The 17016-nt window shown below is 44.1% G+C and overlaps 2 protein-coding genes across 4 annotated transcripts in view; one reads left to right on the forward strand and one right to left on the reverse strand.

Annotated features, from left to right (window-relative positions):
- The window catches only part of LOC135903823 (galactosylgalactosylxylosylprotein 3-beta-glucuronosyltransferase S-like), a 135936-nt gene that overhangs the window by 84491 nt on the left and 34429 nt on the right, over positions 1–17016 (reverse strand). The window lies entirely within an intron of this gene.
- LOC135903824 (neuropeptide F-like) overlaps positions 1–17016 on the forward strand; it is a 137976-nt gene that overhangs the window by 62373 nt on the left and 58587 nt on the right. The window contains exons 3-4 of one of the 2 annotated variants that reach the window (XM_065434237.2): positions 2686–2770; positions 7249–8245. In XM_065434237.2, the coding sequence (XP_065290309.1) occupies positions 8058–8245 (188 nt within the window). In that variant the 5' untranslated portion in view covers positions 2686–2770; positions 7249–8057. The remainder of the gene's footprint in view (positions 1–2685; positions 2771–7248; positions 8246–17016) is intronic. The other variant, XM_070538168.1, reaches the window with a different exon arrangement.

Consider the following 17016-nt stretch of genomic DNA (forward strand, 5'->3'; position numbering starts at 1 on the left):
CCTTCTCTGCGTCCTTGTCTATTGTGCGCGCTACATATTTCACCATGAGTTTTCAATCACTCCTGTAGGCTCTGTTCGCGTTACTTAGCAGCGAAGGCACGAAAGCAATGAATGCATCAGTAGTTCATCTGACACTTCAAAAGCCAGCAAATGCTCATTAAGCGCAGCACATAATTATTTTTCAGTGGATACCGCTACATTGTAACATTCCGGCCAACAGTGCCGCCGATGCGATAACACGACGAGCACATATTATATATGCGGTGTTTGTCCTCTCGCTATATCAGGAAGTGACCTGCACTATATAAAAAAAAAATGGTTGGGACCATGGTCGACAAGCACCATGAAAAAGTGTCGTATGATAGTTTCTCGACTCTGTAACATTATCCGTTTTCTTTTTATTTCTTCTGTATGTGTTTTTTAAAATCTTTTTTGCTAATGACTGTATTTCTCAAACGGCCGAGGATGTGACCACAAATGCATTATGATTTAACTAAATCTACAAACTATGGAGGCGAGAGCTGACAGAGCGCGGCCGGCCAGCCTCGTGAAGACCCTCGTGAAGACCCTCGAGTCGCCCGAGACAAACTGAGCAGATACAACGACATCACAAAGATCTACCAAGAAGCCAGAAGAAAATTCCCACCACCACACAAAGACTTAAACAGGGCACAAGCAGTAGCTCTACGCCAACTACAAACAAATACCTTCCCGAACCCGTTTTACCTCAAACGGACATTAACAATTACACGAAGGAACGTTCTTGCCGTTTGAATCCGTGTAAGGACCGCAACCCCAACTCTACAGCCAATATTAGAAAAAACAATCCAACCTAGAACCAATCGCGTTCGGTACGCTAATTTCGTATAACAATAGGGAATGGTCTGGGCCATGTAAGACGTGCACATATCGAAAAAAAAAAACTTTTAGAAGCATTGCCGCTGTTTTTTCGAACGCCAAAAAGAAATAAACCGACGCACCATGAGAGCGCCGCTGCAAAGTCAAGTTTCCTATTTTCTCATAATGTCCGCCAGGAAACTTGATGTAGTGCCGTTGCGTCAAATCATTATCTTGCGCTCCAATACACTTCAACTTACGTTTCCATTCACTTTGTATCAGATCTGAACCGATTAATGCTTCTTTCTATTGAGACTCAAGGGCGCGATATTGCGCAGTCTTCACGCATGTAGACATGAAACAACTTCTCAGAACAATGACACTTCTAACGCATGGGCGTATAACTAAATGTATAGGTTTGCATAAAAATCAAAGTCCCTTTTTCCAGTTTTTTTAAATCTAAACACAGCGTGCACACAGTGCATGAAGGCGGCCACACATTGTGTTTTTGCGCTACGCGTTGTTCATTTTTGCATCGAGTTAGACTTCGCGGTCGGTATGTTATACAGAAGTAAGGCTTTTGTGAAGCTCCATAGAGCGGAAATTGTAAATTTGCTCAGTTTATTTGCTTACCTTGTTACATTTTTGTAGGAAGGTGCCGAGATTGGCAATGTAAAATAAGCTCCAAAAATTTTAGGTAATATAAATATTGATTGTAGTTTCGGAACATGTGGTGGTGGTGGTAGTGGTGCAGCTACAGGTGGGTGTAGCCTGATGATTTTACTTATGTGACAGCAATTGCTGAATGAGAGCGGTGGTACATGGAGAAGACAGCCATAAATAGGTCCCAGAAATACAGAGAAGATTAAGAAACGTGCATAAACATAGTGCGGCAGAATTTCCCATACTCTACAGAAATCAGCTCTAAAAAGGTAAATGGCCCAAACCGAAGGAATATCTGAAAGTTCTCCGCAGAATTGCGAAGCAGAAGCTGCACGAGTACAACCATCAAAAAGCTCATAGAATAAACGATCACATGAAATAAACTGGGTCATAAGATGCAAGGATACGCTCAAACGTTTCAGCACCACGGCACTCCATCACAGCATTCTCTTCACAGACGACACATGCAGTGATTAATATGAAGTAATTGTTACCACACCAACCAATATGGTATAGACAGGAAGCCTACAAAATCATGAGCCATTGCACTCTGTGAAGGTGGCTGACCAGGGAAGCTTGTTTAGCGCACTGCACGAAGGTGACACATAATTTTGAACAAAGATACGAACTCATGATGATGTTCTGTGGTGCAAGGGCCAGGTATGGCGAAAAAGCGCTACTACAAATGGTAATGTTAACGATGTATTGTGGATGGCATGGACAATGAATTCCTCATGGTAGATGTGACATTGCTGTAAAAGGATTTAAAGACTGTCTCTGTAGAGATAGAGAGAAAGGCAAAGGAAAGACAGGGAGGTTAACCAGAGATTATCTCCGGTGGGCTAACCTGTAAACTGTCTCTGTAAATGGCGTAAAACATATATGTACTAAAATAATAACATTGATTACTTAGGAATGGGGGCTATGGCAATCGTGTTTCATTAAAAACATACGACGACGAAATAACAGTGATACTAGAGCTTCGAGAGGGCCTTCGAATGCAAAGGCTGTTAATCACGTGTTTACCTGGCCAAATTATTTTCATGGTGTCGACTTCGGCAAAGAAATCTAAGACTATTTGCAGATTAAAAAACGGTTCAGTGCTAAGAAAAAATGTCAGATGAAGACGTATATTTTCGCAATATGCAGAATTGAAATACCTTTTCCTCTCTTCTTCTATTGCAGGGCACTGAATAAGAACACGGAGGGCTGTGATATTTTTGCCGCACTTACTACAAATCGGAGGATCCCTCACAGTCAAGAGGTAAGAGTGAGTACCGTGTGTCCTATTCTTAATCGGGGAAAAAAGTACTTCCCTATACCGTGCTGTTTTCACACTTATCCAGTTCCCTAGTTTGGGTTTTATCATGTGTAGTTTATTCAATATTTGGGTATCCCACTCTCCTTGCTAATTCTTTCTGAGTTTACGGCGTAGAAAAGGATTTAGGTTTGTTGCAAGGATGGAGATCTTTCCATTTGTGTCGCTAAAATTTACAGACGTAGCATTTTCATCAGCAGCTACGTTGCCTTTTATACCTTTATGACCAAGTATCCAGCATGACAGAGTCACTTGGTTGCACATACATGCGGAGCACAACACGCTGTACAGTTCATTCAAAACGGAGTTCTTGTGTTTTTGTAAAATAATTTGAGCTGTTACTACACTTAATGCATCTGTGAAGACACTAGCCTTAGCGACAATTGTGAGCCTTATGTGTTGAAGAGCCGAGAGTATAGCGTATGCTTCCACTAAATCTAAGTACACCCGTGTACTTAGATTTAGTGCATGTTGAAGAACCCCAGGTGGTCCAAATCTCCGGAGCCCTCCACTACGGCGTGCCTCATAATCAGAAAGTGGTTTTGGCACGTAAAACACCATAATTTTTTTATAGCCCTATAACTATTAAGTGAGGAAGAATCTTTACCCTCTTTTATAATAGGAATTACGATTGCTTCTATCCAGGCGGGCGGAATGTAGCCAGCAGAGAACACGAAGTGTCACAGTAATGTTCTGTGGGTTTGAGGGTGTAAGTGTTTGATCATATCATACCTTATTCTATCACTTCCTGGAGCGGACTTCCTATAGCAATTCACAATTCAGTTATGCCTGGAACTCCACCATGGTTAATGGGCAATTGTATACTTCAATGTGTGCGCCTTTCCGACCCAGAGGCAGCCGCTCTGCTTGTCACTGTTATTTTAGAAATGTTTCTGTGTAATGGAGTGTACTGAAAATGTGCTCAAAGTGTGCTCCCAGACAACCAGTCTGGTCCTCAAGAGTGTCTCCTTTTGTAGTTACTAATGGTAGAGGATGAGTTCCGCGACCTTTTATTTTGTTCACCCTGTTCCATACTTTCCCGTTTAGCGCGGCGGCGTGTTCTTCTACCTTGCGACTTATTCGCCTTGAAGTTAGTTAGGTTCTGGGTGGTCGGGGAGTTAGGGATTTGATTTCAAGCCATATTTTGCTTTTCCTCGGTCTTTCCAGCAACCCTCATTCCACCATGGAATACGTTGTTTCGAAGGCGACCGTTTGTTTGGGGCAGGTATACTGATGCGGTATCAATAATGAACGCTGTTATGTATGCTACTACATCGTCTAGATTAAGTTGACAGATATCATTCCAGGGCAGATGTGATATTTCACAAAACGTCGCCTAGTCAGCTGACTCAATTTTCCTTTGAGGAACGTGTGCAGAGCACTTAGCTTGTTTTGTAAGGTTTATAACAATGGAGAAGTGATCACTTCCATAAGGGTTAATAATCACATTCTATTCTAGATATATCACAATTGTACAGGACGCTATTCTTAAGTCTATGGAAGAAAATGCTTTGTGCGTAGGACTGTAGAATATTGGCTCTTTCTTGTTAAGCAAGCAGGCACTTGAAGAGAATAGGATGTTTTTCATTAGCCATTCTCTCGCATCACAGCGAGAGCCTCCCCACAAAGTGTTATGTGCATTTAAATATCCGACAACTATGCAGGGCGCTGGAAGTTCATCTATGTAGTTTTGAAATTCGGTTTTATTAAGTTGATAATTGGGAGGGATGATATATTTGGATGACAGCAACTGGTCAATAAGCCCACATATGTTACCTGAAGGCATCAATGTTACCGGATTCCGATCCGGCAACATTGATGTGTGTGTTCACGTACTCGTACTCGTGACGCCTGTGGCAGAAAAGATGTTCCACATCCACCGCCAAGGTTTGTGAGTGATGGTGCTGGCCGGCACTCCATGGGTTAGTTCTAACAGATAAACATAGACACTATTCTATTCTATTGATAACGTCTATTCGAGTAACATATTACACAAAGAACGGATGTTGCCTTGAATAATTCTCGAAGTCACGTGTCACTACGAGTGACGTCACAGTGCAAACACGCGGACGTTGGCGCACTAGCACGTGCACGTCATCCTCCGGCTTGGAGCGTGGCGGCAGCGATGAGAAGCGAAAACGGCGTTCGGTTTGAAATATCAGATCATTCCGCGCCGCGTAGCGATGTAATATTTTCCAGACATGATCGTTATCGCTCAGTGTATGCTCTGCACGACGACGACGATGGGTGGAGGAATTAGTTTAGCGTTACTGGTGCCCCGATAGACATCGCGAGCGCAGCGGCAATGAAAATGCTCTTCATGATCAGAATGTCTGCAAATCGATCAGCGTTACGTTTCATTACACAGCATGTACGGGATGCCAAGCCCCAATTTCCCGCAAAAAAAAAAAACTGCACTTCACCATTCAGCAGCACACAGACAAAAATGCACAGCTTTCTTTCTTTCTTCTTTTGTCTTGCTCTGCCTCTCTCTTGTGGTTTTTCCATTCTAAAATTTTGGCTTGGCGTCTCGAGAGAGTAGCATTTCTCAACAGGTCACTCAGATATCGCGTACATTCCGAGGTAAGCTGTTAAGCAGAGTTTTTCCTAAAAAAAGATTGCGTAATGAAACAAAAGTGCCAAGAAAAGTGAATGAAGATAGTTATCGTAAAGTCAACATTATGCAAGTGAAGCAGGAAAATAAGAGCTGCTTAAAATGTGCGAGACGAAACGAGCAGTAGAGGATGATATTATCTTAGGCAGTAGACATATAGTCATGACACTCCGGTGTACTTCATCTGGAATGCAGGGGCAAGGAGAGATGAATTTTAGACGAACGAAATTTATGACACGCACGTTTGCTACAGTACGAATCATACGCACGCTCTGCTCTGACATTAATTTTTTCGCCTGCTTTTCATTTCTGAGTCACCACTGACTTATGTTTTAGGTTACTTCCTTTACACAGACACAGTACTCATGGACGTCGTACTGGGTTTCATAAGATTACAGGTTGGGCGAAGTTTCTGCACTGTAGTGGTACATAATAGTAGCAGTAGTAGTATAGCAGTAGAAAATAGTAGCCGCTGATGTAGCAGTAATGGAATGTATAATGTGCAGTGTCTATGGTTGTTTGTTTTGGTTGTGTAACAGCAGTAATGTAGTAGTAGTAAGTAAGTGCAGCTGGTGCAGCAGTAATAGAATCTAGAATGTTTATCGTTTGGTTGCTTGCTGCAGTGTTAGGGTGTTTTGTTGGCATTTCATGCCTAGTACCATGTATAATTCTGTTCGCGCACGTACATATAATTACAGAGAAGAGTAAGAGAGCTAGCTGGCAAGTAAATCAGCCGATTCTTGGCCACTCCGTCACACTGGGTATGAGTCAGTCTCGAAAGCAAATCAAGGCAAAGCAAGCAAGCAAGCAGAGAAAAGCCACATAGAAAAATAATAGGGAATGAAGAGCCTGTAGAGTAAATGCAGAAAGAAGATCTCTGAGTACAATAATAAAATGTGAAGTATTGATATTAAATACGCGAAACGTACGGATATTAAGAGCACGAAGAAAATTGCCGTAAGAATAACTTTAATATACTTTGTAAGTTAGTACCGTTATTAAAGTGTTAGTGATAAAATATTTTTTTCTGAAATAGCAACATAGTACATCGGCTGAATTGCATCGGAGCCGCAAGGGGGCTATGGCGCTGGGCGGCGCCATCAAATAAACAGTGCCATTGAGCAAAACGGTTTCACGCAGCCTCTTTCCGGAACAAGCACAACCGTTGTACCAGACACTGTGGTATTGATGGTCTATTGACTGTCTCCCTGAAAATCTGCTTGAGTAACAAGTTTTACAGCAAGCAGAACAATGTCTCTGTTCCTGTTAATTTTGACAGTACATAACCGTCATAACTGTCATAACAGAGCCTCTCTCGAAACGGCGGGTTTAGACACACCTGCTCGAACGGCCCGGCTGCGTTGCCCGCATGTTTTGTCTGGGCGAGCAGGCACGCAATGGCAATGACCATTGCCGTTATGGGTATGCGCGGGCAAGGTACACGAGCTGCTTTTCTGAATGAACCCCTGAGGCACACGCACGCACGCACGCACGCAACGACAGAAAAGACGAGCATTGCATTCTCTGACTACCATTTCTTCTGCTTATGGTCACGCGCTTGTCAATTCGGCTAGCCACGTCGGGAAAAGGACAGGGTGAAGAAGGAAGAAGAGGAATGGAGAGGAAATGCGGCGGGGTTTGACAGGGATTGGTGGCCGGAGCTAGACAGCGCAGGAGGCGCTGACGGCTGCGTCCACATTTGGCGGCGCCTAGCAATATTGGCGCTTGCTGGAAAAAAAAAGGAAAGATGCCATAGCATAAGGCTAACTTGGCAAGCGCATGCATTAAGGCGACCGAAGGGATATTGCTTCTGCAGTTGCTGGACGCACGAGCGCGACCCCTCTGTTGCATTCGCCGCGGTGGTGCGGCGTCGACGGTGGAGCCCTGGACACGATTGGGCCCGCGGCGATGCCATTTGTCTGCGTCGTCACCCTCGTAACCCCCGTGGCGTCCTGCGACGCGCCGCGTCAAAAGCGACGCCGGCGCCCCGCCGCGGATCCAACGGCGACCGACCGGCGCGCACCTTCGACGGGAAATCCCGCTTTCCCGCGCGCGCGTTCGAACTCCCGGCGCGTATGCGCGCGTGCGCCCGAGTCCTTTTTCTTTTTCTGTACGTCCGTGTTTCTCCTTCCGATTTCCCTCCTTCATTGACGATCGGGCCTTCTTTTTTTTATTTGTCTCCTATGTGGGCGGCGCTGTTCCCATTGGTCCCCGACTCGATCCTTCGATCACGTGACCGGGAGTACGCGGGCGCGCGCGCGCCTTATAAAAACGGGTGCCGGTGGGAAGCGCTTTCCCGTGGCCAAAGAAAGAACCTTCCGCGCACATTATACGTACGTGAACGTACCGAGCGCTGAGACACGCGCAGCTGGATCGCGCGATCGCGGGGTGGGTTGGTGAGGATTCATTAGATACATGTAGAGTCGACAAGTAGCTGGAATAGCTGTGCACAACATAGTGAACCGGGGAATATAGTGAGAGATAAAGAATATCATCAGGCGTATAGGTGCCGAGGAGGCAACGAGCAAAATCTGTTGATCTCTTGATAAAGCAATATAGACTTAAAAATCAGGGGGAGGCCGAGATAGATTCTGCTGTCTGTACTCCACTGCTACCGCTGCACTGATGGGAGCTGCCGGCAAGGGCCGCATAGTGGCCACCATGTCCTTGGCTTTGCTGGTTGGTCTGCTGGTCCTGCAGATGACGGCCGTGCTCGCTCGTGCGGACCCCGAGGAAGTGGGCGGCAACGTGGTGGAAGCGCTACGCCTGCTTGAGCATCTCGACAAGTACTACTCGCACGTCAACCGGCCCAGGTATGTGATGGTGCCGCTGAGATAGATAGATAGATAGATAGATAGATAGATAGATAGATAGATAGATAGATAGATAGATAGATAGATAGATAGATAGATAGATAGATAGATAGATAGATAGATAGATAGATAGATAGATAGATAGATAGATAGATAGATAGATAGATAGATAGATAGATAGATAGATAGATAGATAGATAGATAGATAGATAGATAGATAGATAGATAGATAGATAGATAGATAGATAGATAGATAGATAGACATTTATTTGTAATAGGATGGGTCATCATTTTAGTAGGGTGCAGCCCTCAGTTCAAGGTCCCATTGGCTCGCGCCACTTCACGCGGCCACTGGATCAACCGTCGCTGCTCCTGCAACTTGTGGGAGAACTCTTGTGCCTTGAAGAATAGTTAGGAGTAGTTGGTATGTCGTGTTGGGAAGCTCAGAAGCAAGGACACGAACAGGAAGGATTTCAACGATGGTACTTGAGGTGTCGTCTAGCGCAATGTTGTGACGCGTTATGTTTTTTCTGGGTCACGTAGTGCATTCTCTGAGTGGGCCGAAGGACCGGTTGTGAGAGCAGAATAATGGCGTAACACAAATTCACTTGGGTGCTATTCATTCTACCAAGTGTGATTGTGCCTTTATATTTCATCAAACAATTCTTGCGGCCAGCGATACAGAACAGCTAACACGATAGCTGTGAGCCATCCTTCGCGGCTGTCTCAAGGCTTTAGACAGGTGCCATTTCTTCCGACACCAGTGTATTTACACTTTAATGGCACTTCAGCCAACCCAGATTAGCTCTAAAATCTCTAGAAAATAGTCTCGTGGACAGTGACTTCGTTAATTCTTTATGAACAATACTATACGTGCATTTTACTTTTATGTGGCAATTACTTATTGTTGCTTGTGTTGCTTTTGCACGTTTTTGATATTTGAACACGAGGACAGAATGAATATTTGGTTTGCGTATTTCACGCTAGCTTCTTGTATATGCTTATACAAGCACGTATTATTCTTCTACGTGTATGTTTTTCAATGTTATCCTTGGACTTTGTGCATAGCCCTTTGTGTTTCTGTCATGCTGTTGCTGGGATTTTGAAAAAGCTGGCACATTAAATAGCCGAACTTGTCACCATCCACAGCTAATTAAAAGGGGAACGTGTGAAGGAATTGAATTACCAGAAAAAAGTTTTGTCGACACATGTGTGAGAACAGTTTCCTTATCGCTACAAGGAACAGGCCTTCTTGGATGACCGTGCACAATCGCGAGCAAGAACTAGAAACTGTGGTTGCCACCAGTATGAATGTTCTATTTGGCAGCCTAGATAAGCGACTTTTAATGGAGTGCTACAGTGCGTGTGTACTCGTTCGATCAGTGCAGGACATGTCCAAATTATAAATAGCGCCGTCACGCAAGGACAAATTGGAAATTTTTGCTGCTGCGATTCTCTTCTGATTCTCTTCTGAAGTAGGGGTGCATTTAGAAACAGACGAGCCGTGGTAAAACATATCTGACAAGTTGCCTGATGTTTCGATATGTGTATCTACGTTCGTCAGGGTCACCGTTGCTGTTATTGGCATGTTAAATTTTATGTGGCTATGAGAAGGATACGGTCACCTAATGAAACGTTGGTCAGGCTATCTGAACTACTGAATCAAGCTTGTTGTCCTCCATTAGCCGCATGTTTCAACCTATCGGTCTTTATATCTTGGCTTGGGATCTGGCACCAATACTTTGAGAGTGAACGTTTCAGCAGTTGCCCTGGTACGAATTTCGTTCTCTTAAAGCAACGCTTTAGACGCCAAACACGTGCGTGGTTTGCCGCTTATTATTTAGTCACTACAAACACACACACACACGCACACACAAACAAACACACACACACACACACACACACACACACACACACACACACACACACACACACACACACACACACACACACACACACGCACACGCACACACACACACACACAAGCGCACACAAGCACACGCACACGCACACACACAGATATATATATATATATATATATATATATATATATATATATATATATATATATATATATATATATATATATATATATATATATATATATATGAGATTCAGGTGTTGACCCGTGTGGTTAAGGGGAAGTGAAGGAAGACGAAGAATCAAGGAAATCTTTGACCTCCATTTTCTGAACACATAAGCAAAGTCTGCCCGTCTCTTGGCCAATCCCCGCGAGTGGGTAAGCGCCAAACTCATCAAGGACATCATCATCATCATCATCATCATCATCATCATCACATCATGTGTTACTATGTCCGCCAACTCTTGCTGGCATTGCATATTCGAAGCTTTAATGTGCCCCGACTGGAAGTACCAGCAAACGACCACAGTAGTGCGACCACTAATTTACACCTGTATGGCGCAATAAAAAATTAATTCCTACATAGTACCTGACGAAGGCACCTGTGTACTTAGATTAAGGTGCACGTGAAAGAACGCCAGGTGGTTCAAATTTCCGGAATCCCCCACCACGGCGGGCCTCATAATCAGATCGTGGTTCTGGCTTGTAAAACTCCGTAATTTATTTATTTTAAAGAGGAGGATAACAGGCTGGCTGTTCACGTTGAAACCTCTTTTCTGTTTTTCAAAGTGCGCAATTATGCAGGAATATTATAATTTAGATGAGAGGTCACGAAGAAATAACTCTAATATTCTACGGTATTGCGAATTCCCAGGCGAAAATATGAGAAGAAACAGATGATAGGATTATTTCCTTCTGCTCCCGCAATTTGCAAGTGACTCTTGATTTCACAAATATCGAACGTGTGCATGGGATCGGGTGGTTTATGCCGTTAAAAGAATGACCATTGATAGCACAGTTCCTATCATTGAAGGAAAAGCAGCGGATACTTGCCGCTGCCGGAAAACTAAGCCACACAGGTTACGCAATCAGTGAAGACCACTCGAGCAAAACTAGACTTGAAAGGAAGGAGCTTCTTCAATACGCCCGCGGAAAGGGGAGTCCGTTGACATAGCGATTTAGTAACCTCACAATGGCCAATGAATCATTTCTCTACGACAATACAACACACGCTGTAAAATCAGTGCCCCGATAGCAGCTACATAATGGCACCGCGATTAAATCTAGACATGTCGGTGAAAATATTTTGAAGTGCACTGTTATCAACTGTGGTAGTCTAAAAACAAAGTACTTGAGTGCACTAAATTTTGGAAATGTTAAAGCCACACATCGTTATTATTACCGAATCCTGGCTTGACAACGAAATAAGCGACCATTAAGTATTTAAACCAAATTATGTTGTTTGCCGGATAGACAGAAATAAAAATGGTGGCAGCGTTTTTGTATTGATTTACAGAACTACAGTAGCGTTTCTGTGAATGTTGATGGTGATGCATGCGAAACTGTTTGATGTAAACTCAGCTTGAAGAATGGTTTCACTATAGCTGTCGGTTCCTTTTACAGACCACCTTGTTGAAGCATTGCAAAACCATTTACTCAATCAGGACATATTTTATTGGCCTTCAGAACTACATATACATTGCTTTGAGGGGATTTCAACTTGCCAGATGCAAAAAGGTCCTTGTATAAAAGGCAGCTGTACAGCCCGTCTTCTTTGCATACAAGCTTTCTTGAAATTATGAATGCCCACTCATTATCACAATTTGTTGAAATGCAACACGTGTTGGAAATACTAGTGTAAATGTGCTGGATTTGTTTTTGTGTAATGATCGTAGTCCTGTGTCTTCTGTATTGAATATATCGGGTATATCTGATCACACTGTTTTTCGTAGTGGCCATTTCTCTCACTCGTAACTATGTTAAAATGCCGCGCAAGATATTATTTCATGAAAAGGGTGACTATGCCTCTGTATCTTGTGAAATGAGTGATTTTCTGCCCGAGTTCCAGTCACTTAGCTTATCCTTAGATGTGAATACAATATGGAACGTACCTAAAACAAAATTGAACAAATCGTTGACAAAGAGGCACAAAGAAATCGTTGACCGAGAATTACATTACATCGCGACTCATTTCCGCCAGAAGTCGAAATGATAAAGACCCGCCGTGGTTGCTCAGTGGCTATGGTGTTGGGCTGCTGAGCACGAGGTCGCGGGATTGAATCCCGGCCACGGCGGCTGCATTTTGGTGGGGGCGAACTGCGAAAACACCCGTGTACTTAGATTTAGGTGCACGTCAAAGAACCCGAGGTGGTCGAAATTTCCGGTGTCCTCCACTACGGTGTGCCTCATAATCAGGAAGTGGTATTGGCACGTAAAATCCCATAATTAAATTAATTAAATGATAAACACTGGATGAAAAAACAAATTAGAGTATTGATAAATAAAAGAATCGTTTATTTCGTAAATACTGCCAGTCCCACGATCCTAACACAAAGCAAAAATGAAAAACCTCAGCGAAACGATGAGAAAGAGTCGTGAAGCTCAAAATGCGTGTTTTTGTAATCTAGGAAAGAAAGTTAAAAACAGCCCGAAGGAACTCTGGAAGTATGTGAAAGTAAGTCAAGAAGTAGTGAGGTATCTCCTGACAACTTGGGTGGACGGCGCCGACTACGTCGCTGATAATGAAGGCAAAGCAGGAAACTTTAATTGCTACTTTCAGTCTGCGTTTTCGCAACGGCTAGCAGCCATCGCTGGTTTAGAGAACGACAATAGCCTTGCGCAAATAACAGACATCTAATTTACAGAGCATGAGATTAGCTTGATTTTGCAGAAGAATAAAGTGCACTCAGCCTCTGGTCCAGATATCTCAAACTTCGTCCTAAAAAGCTGCGCTACCTCTATTGCCCCCTTTTAACTACACTATATACAACATCCTTTGAAGAATGTGCATTGTCTTGTGATTTCCAGTGCGCGAATGTTATACCCATCTACAAAAGCGGCGAAAAAACATCAACCTACAACTACACACCATTTCTCCAACAAGTGTGTGTTGTAAATCTTTAGCGCATATAATTTGCACCAACCTGATGAGCCACCTTAACAGCAACAACATTTTCTCCCCAAAGCAACATGATTTCAGAGCCGGGATTTCATGCGACACAGAGCTGATAGAACTTACACATGACATTACTTCTTCACTTAACTCTGGTAAGCAAGTAGATTGTATATTTTTGGATTTCCGTAGGGCGTCCCGGATTTCCGTCTCGCATACATTGTTGTTGCAGAAGCTATCTGTTAATTACATGCCTGCTAAACTTATGATCTGGATTGAAGCTTATCTGTTTGATAGAAGCCAGCGAGCGGCTCTCAATGGTGCATCGTCATCTTACGCGAACGCAATATCTGGCGTTCCACAAGGGTCTGTTCTAGGCCCGTTTCTTTTTCTGATATTCATCAATGATCTTGCTGAAACTGTTTCTAGCCCTGTTAGACTATACGCCGATGACTGCTGCATCTACTGAGGCGTGGGCTGTGAAGCTGATTGCGATTCCTTGCAGGATGACCTAACTCTGTTCTATCATGGTGCGCAGGTGGAACACGACACGCAAGCTCATTATGTTCACAAATAAAAAAAACAGTCTTTCATGAAAGATTATCTCATCAATAACATTACCTCGTCTGTTGTGACACAGGCGAAATACCTAGGCGTTATTTTTTCGAGCACGGTTTCCTGGAACGGTCATGTAGAGACAAAGGTGAGCCGGGAGCTGAACTTATTGCGACGCGGAATTTTAGCCATGCTCTACCGCAGTTAAAACAAGCCTTGTACATCGCAAATGTACGCCTGATCCCAGAGTATGCGTGCGTGGTATGGGACCTGGCAACAAAAAGGAATAAAGATGTACTGGAGCGTATACAGAAGCGTGCAGCCCGATTTGCGACAGGAGACTATGACTTCATGAACCGGTCATCTAATATCGTTAAACGTTTTGGGTGGCCCTCGCTCTCTGAGAGGCGTTAGCACTTACGACTAAAATGGCTTTTTAGCATTCTAAAAATAAAACCAGAATTACCATTGAAGCTTATCTAAAAGAACCCGCTTACGTCTCCGCCCGCGTGGATAACAGTAAGAAAACACGAGAGTATGTATAACTGCCGACTAAATTTTCGTTCTTCCTCGTACTATACACGATTGGAACAGTTTGCCGGATCTAATTGTTGCTGCGCATCCTCCATACCTCTTCACATTCTTGGATGACCACGTTTTTATATCTTGGCATAACTGAATAGGGTATCGTTTACCAGTTTTATTGTGGATGTTGCCTTTGTGCATTGTGTTCTGTTCATCATTGTGTTATTATTGAACTGTTTCATTGTTTTTTATTTGCATTCTGGTTGTATCTTGTATACTGCACCGAATGTTTACAGCCTATGTTTCATGCGTTCTCCCTACACTAATGCCAAGAAGGGCGCTGTAGGAAACTGTATAAATAACTTACTAAATACTAGATAATGTCGGCTCATAGGCATACTAAAATCACACCGATCTTTTACTGATATAGTGCATTATATTCAACAGCCTCATTGATCACCTTTATTTTCTGTGATTTAACCATTTGGGCCCTTTAATCATCCTGGGCCCAGCCAGGGGTCCAGGATGATTTCCAAGAATGGGCCCCTGGCTGTGCCCATTCTTGGAAAATCATCCTGAATGACTTTGCACCAATCTTGCACAAGTGGTATGATAAAAAAATTTAGTTATGGGGTTTTACGTGCCAAAACCACTTTCTGATTATGAGGCACGCCGTAGTGGAGGACTCTGGAAATTTAGACCACCTGGGGTTCTTCAACGTGCACCTAAATCTAAGTACGCGGGTGTTTTCGCATTTCGCCCCCATCGAAATGCGGCCGCCGTGGCCGGGATTCGATCCCGCGACCTCGTGCTCAGCAGCCTAACACCAAAGCCGCTGAGCAACCACGGCGCGTTGTATGTTGTCGTAGCAATGTAGTGACACACCATATTGCCCAGCAGGCTGGTTTATTGGGTTAGTTGGGGATTCACAGCAACGAGTCTACAGGGTGAAGGTTAAAGGTGAACACAGACAAGTGTAAGAAAAACGTTGTCTTGCATTGTCTACGTCGACGTTTAAGCTTCCTACTGTATACTCACAATCCCATTGCCACCACGGAAATACTTCATGTATGAGGCGTGTAGTGCAACCGAGCTCTTCTCCCGCGCTTCCTTCTAGGCACGCTGCGCCATCTATCGACGCCGCCGCAAAGTGCACGCGAAGTTTTTTGACAAAACTCCGTGGTCTCTCAGATCGCTTGGCATGCGAGATTGCACCGGTGGCACTCCCGTGTGTCAGCTGCGTACTATAGCCGGACTCAACCTCTCGCGCGTTTTCCTCTGGACACGCTGTGCTATCAAGTGACATGGCCGCGAAATCCCCTCGAGAATTCATGACGCAGCACGCTAAAGCTTCGCGCTGCGGCGATTGAGCAAGCGGTGTGACGTGGGTTTGATTTCGCCCAGCAGCAGATAAATTTTAAAGGATTATTTTTATTGAACATCGCCGTGAAAGCGGTTAGGCCGACTGCACAACCTTCGGGGTAGGCAGATATTTTTGGTTAGACACCTGCCAACCACAAAGTGCTTGAAATATATATCCAAAAAATGCTAATCGCATTAGAAGGCCAGGAGATGAGAGTGTTTAATATGGTCTTGTCGCACTCACTAAAGTTTCACGAGTCACTGTCCATCACGCTGAAGCGAAGACAGCATGAGTTTCGAAAAGCGACGCTTGACCACAAGCGACACAGTGAAGTCTCGTCGCATCTATTTGACCAAACGTACATTGTGTGCTGCTTAGAGCACTGGAGGATAGAACCTTTACAGGAGAAAAGATATCGCGAGCTTCGACTTGACCTTCATCTACACAGAAAGCTGCCACAGCCCTTCTGCACCTTTTAAGGAGGACTGGGCTCTGCGACGGCCTTCGCATGCATGGCAAATGCTGGTGTGCGCGCATTAGATTTTATCCATTTCCTCCTCCTCCTGCCTATTCCTCCAGCTTCCCCGTCCCCCAGTGCAGGGTAGCAGTCGAAGTGCGCACTGGATAATCTCCCCACCTTTCCTTTTCTCTGTCTGGTTACTAGCACAGCTTAACTGACACATGCATGCGCTTGTCTCATCTGGAATGTCTAGAAAAAACAACATGAAGCTCGCTTTTCATATATAGGAGAGAAGGACACTTAAAAGCCAACTCCGGCGATTTTTCAATGTCAGCGGATGTCCATAAAATTCGCTGGGTACATTCCTCTGAACACTTCCGTCAGGTAGTCAAAAAAGCAGGTTTGAGAGTTGCACAGATTTTTTAAAATGAATTTAATTAATTGCCTCGAACACCCTATCTTGCCACCTCCTCAGTTACAGGCCCCATTCTGTATGATGTCAGAAGTGTTCCATTAAGAGCATGCCGGGATCATGCTGACGAAAGCGACGAGAGCGTCGAAAAGTCGACGATCGTGAGCTGGTACAAGGTGTGAGAAGTTGCGTTCCCTGTAGACATGCAAAAGATGGAAGGCAAATGGTTTTGCGTTGTTGGCTGCACGAACTTCAGCCCTCGCCATCCGCAGACACAGTTTGAGCCGATGCCGATCGAATTCAGCCGAGGTTATGCCTACATGTCACAGTCGCGTATTTCATGCGTCTGCTGCTGGCGGACCTGAGCGACTGACCCGCAGCTAATTGAGCCATCAGGATGAAAAGAACTCATTCTGTAGTTCAGTTTTGGCCATACGGATTTGAAATAAACCATTCCTTATTTCGTTCCTTATTACATTCCTT

The sequence above is a fragment of the Dermacentor albipictus genome, chromosome 4 (genome assembly GCF_038994185.2).
Source record: "Dermacentor albipictus isolate Rhodes 1998 colony chromosome 4, USDA_Dalb.pri_finalv2, whole genome shotgun sequence".
NCBI classification, from domain to species: Eukaryota; Metazoa; Arthropoda; class Arachnida; order Ixodida; family Ixodidae; genus Dermacentor; species Dermacentor albipictus.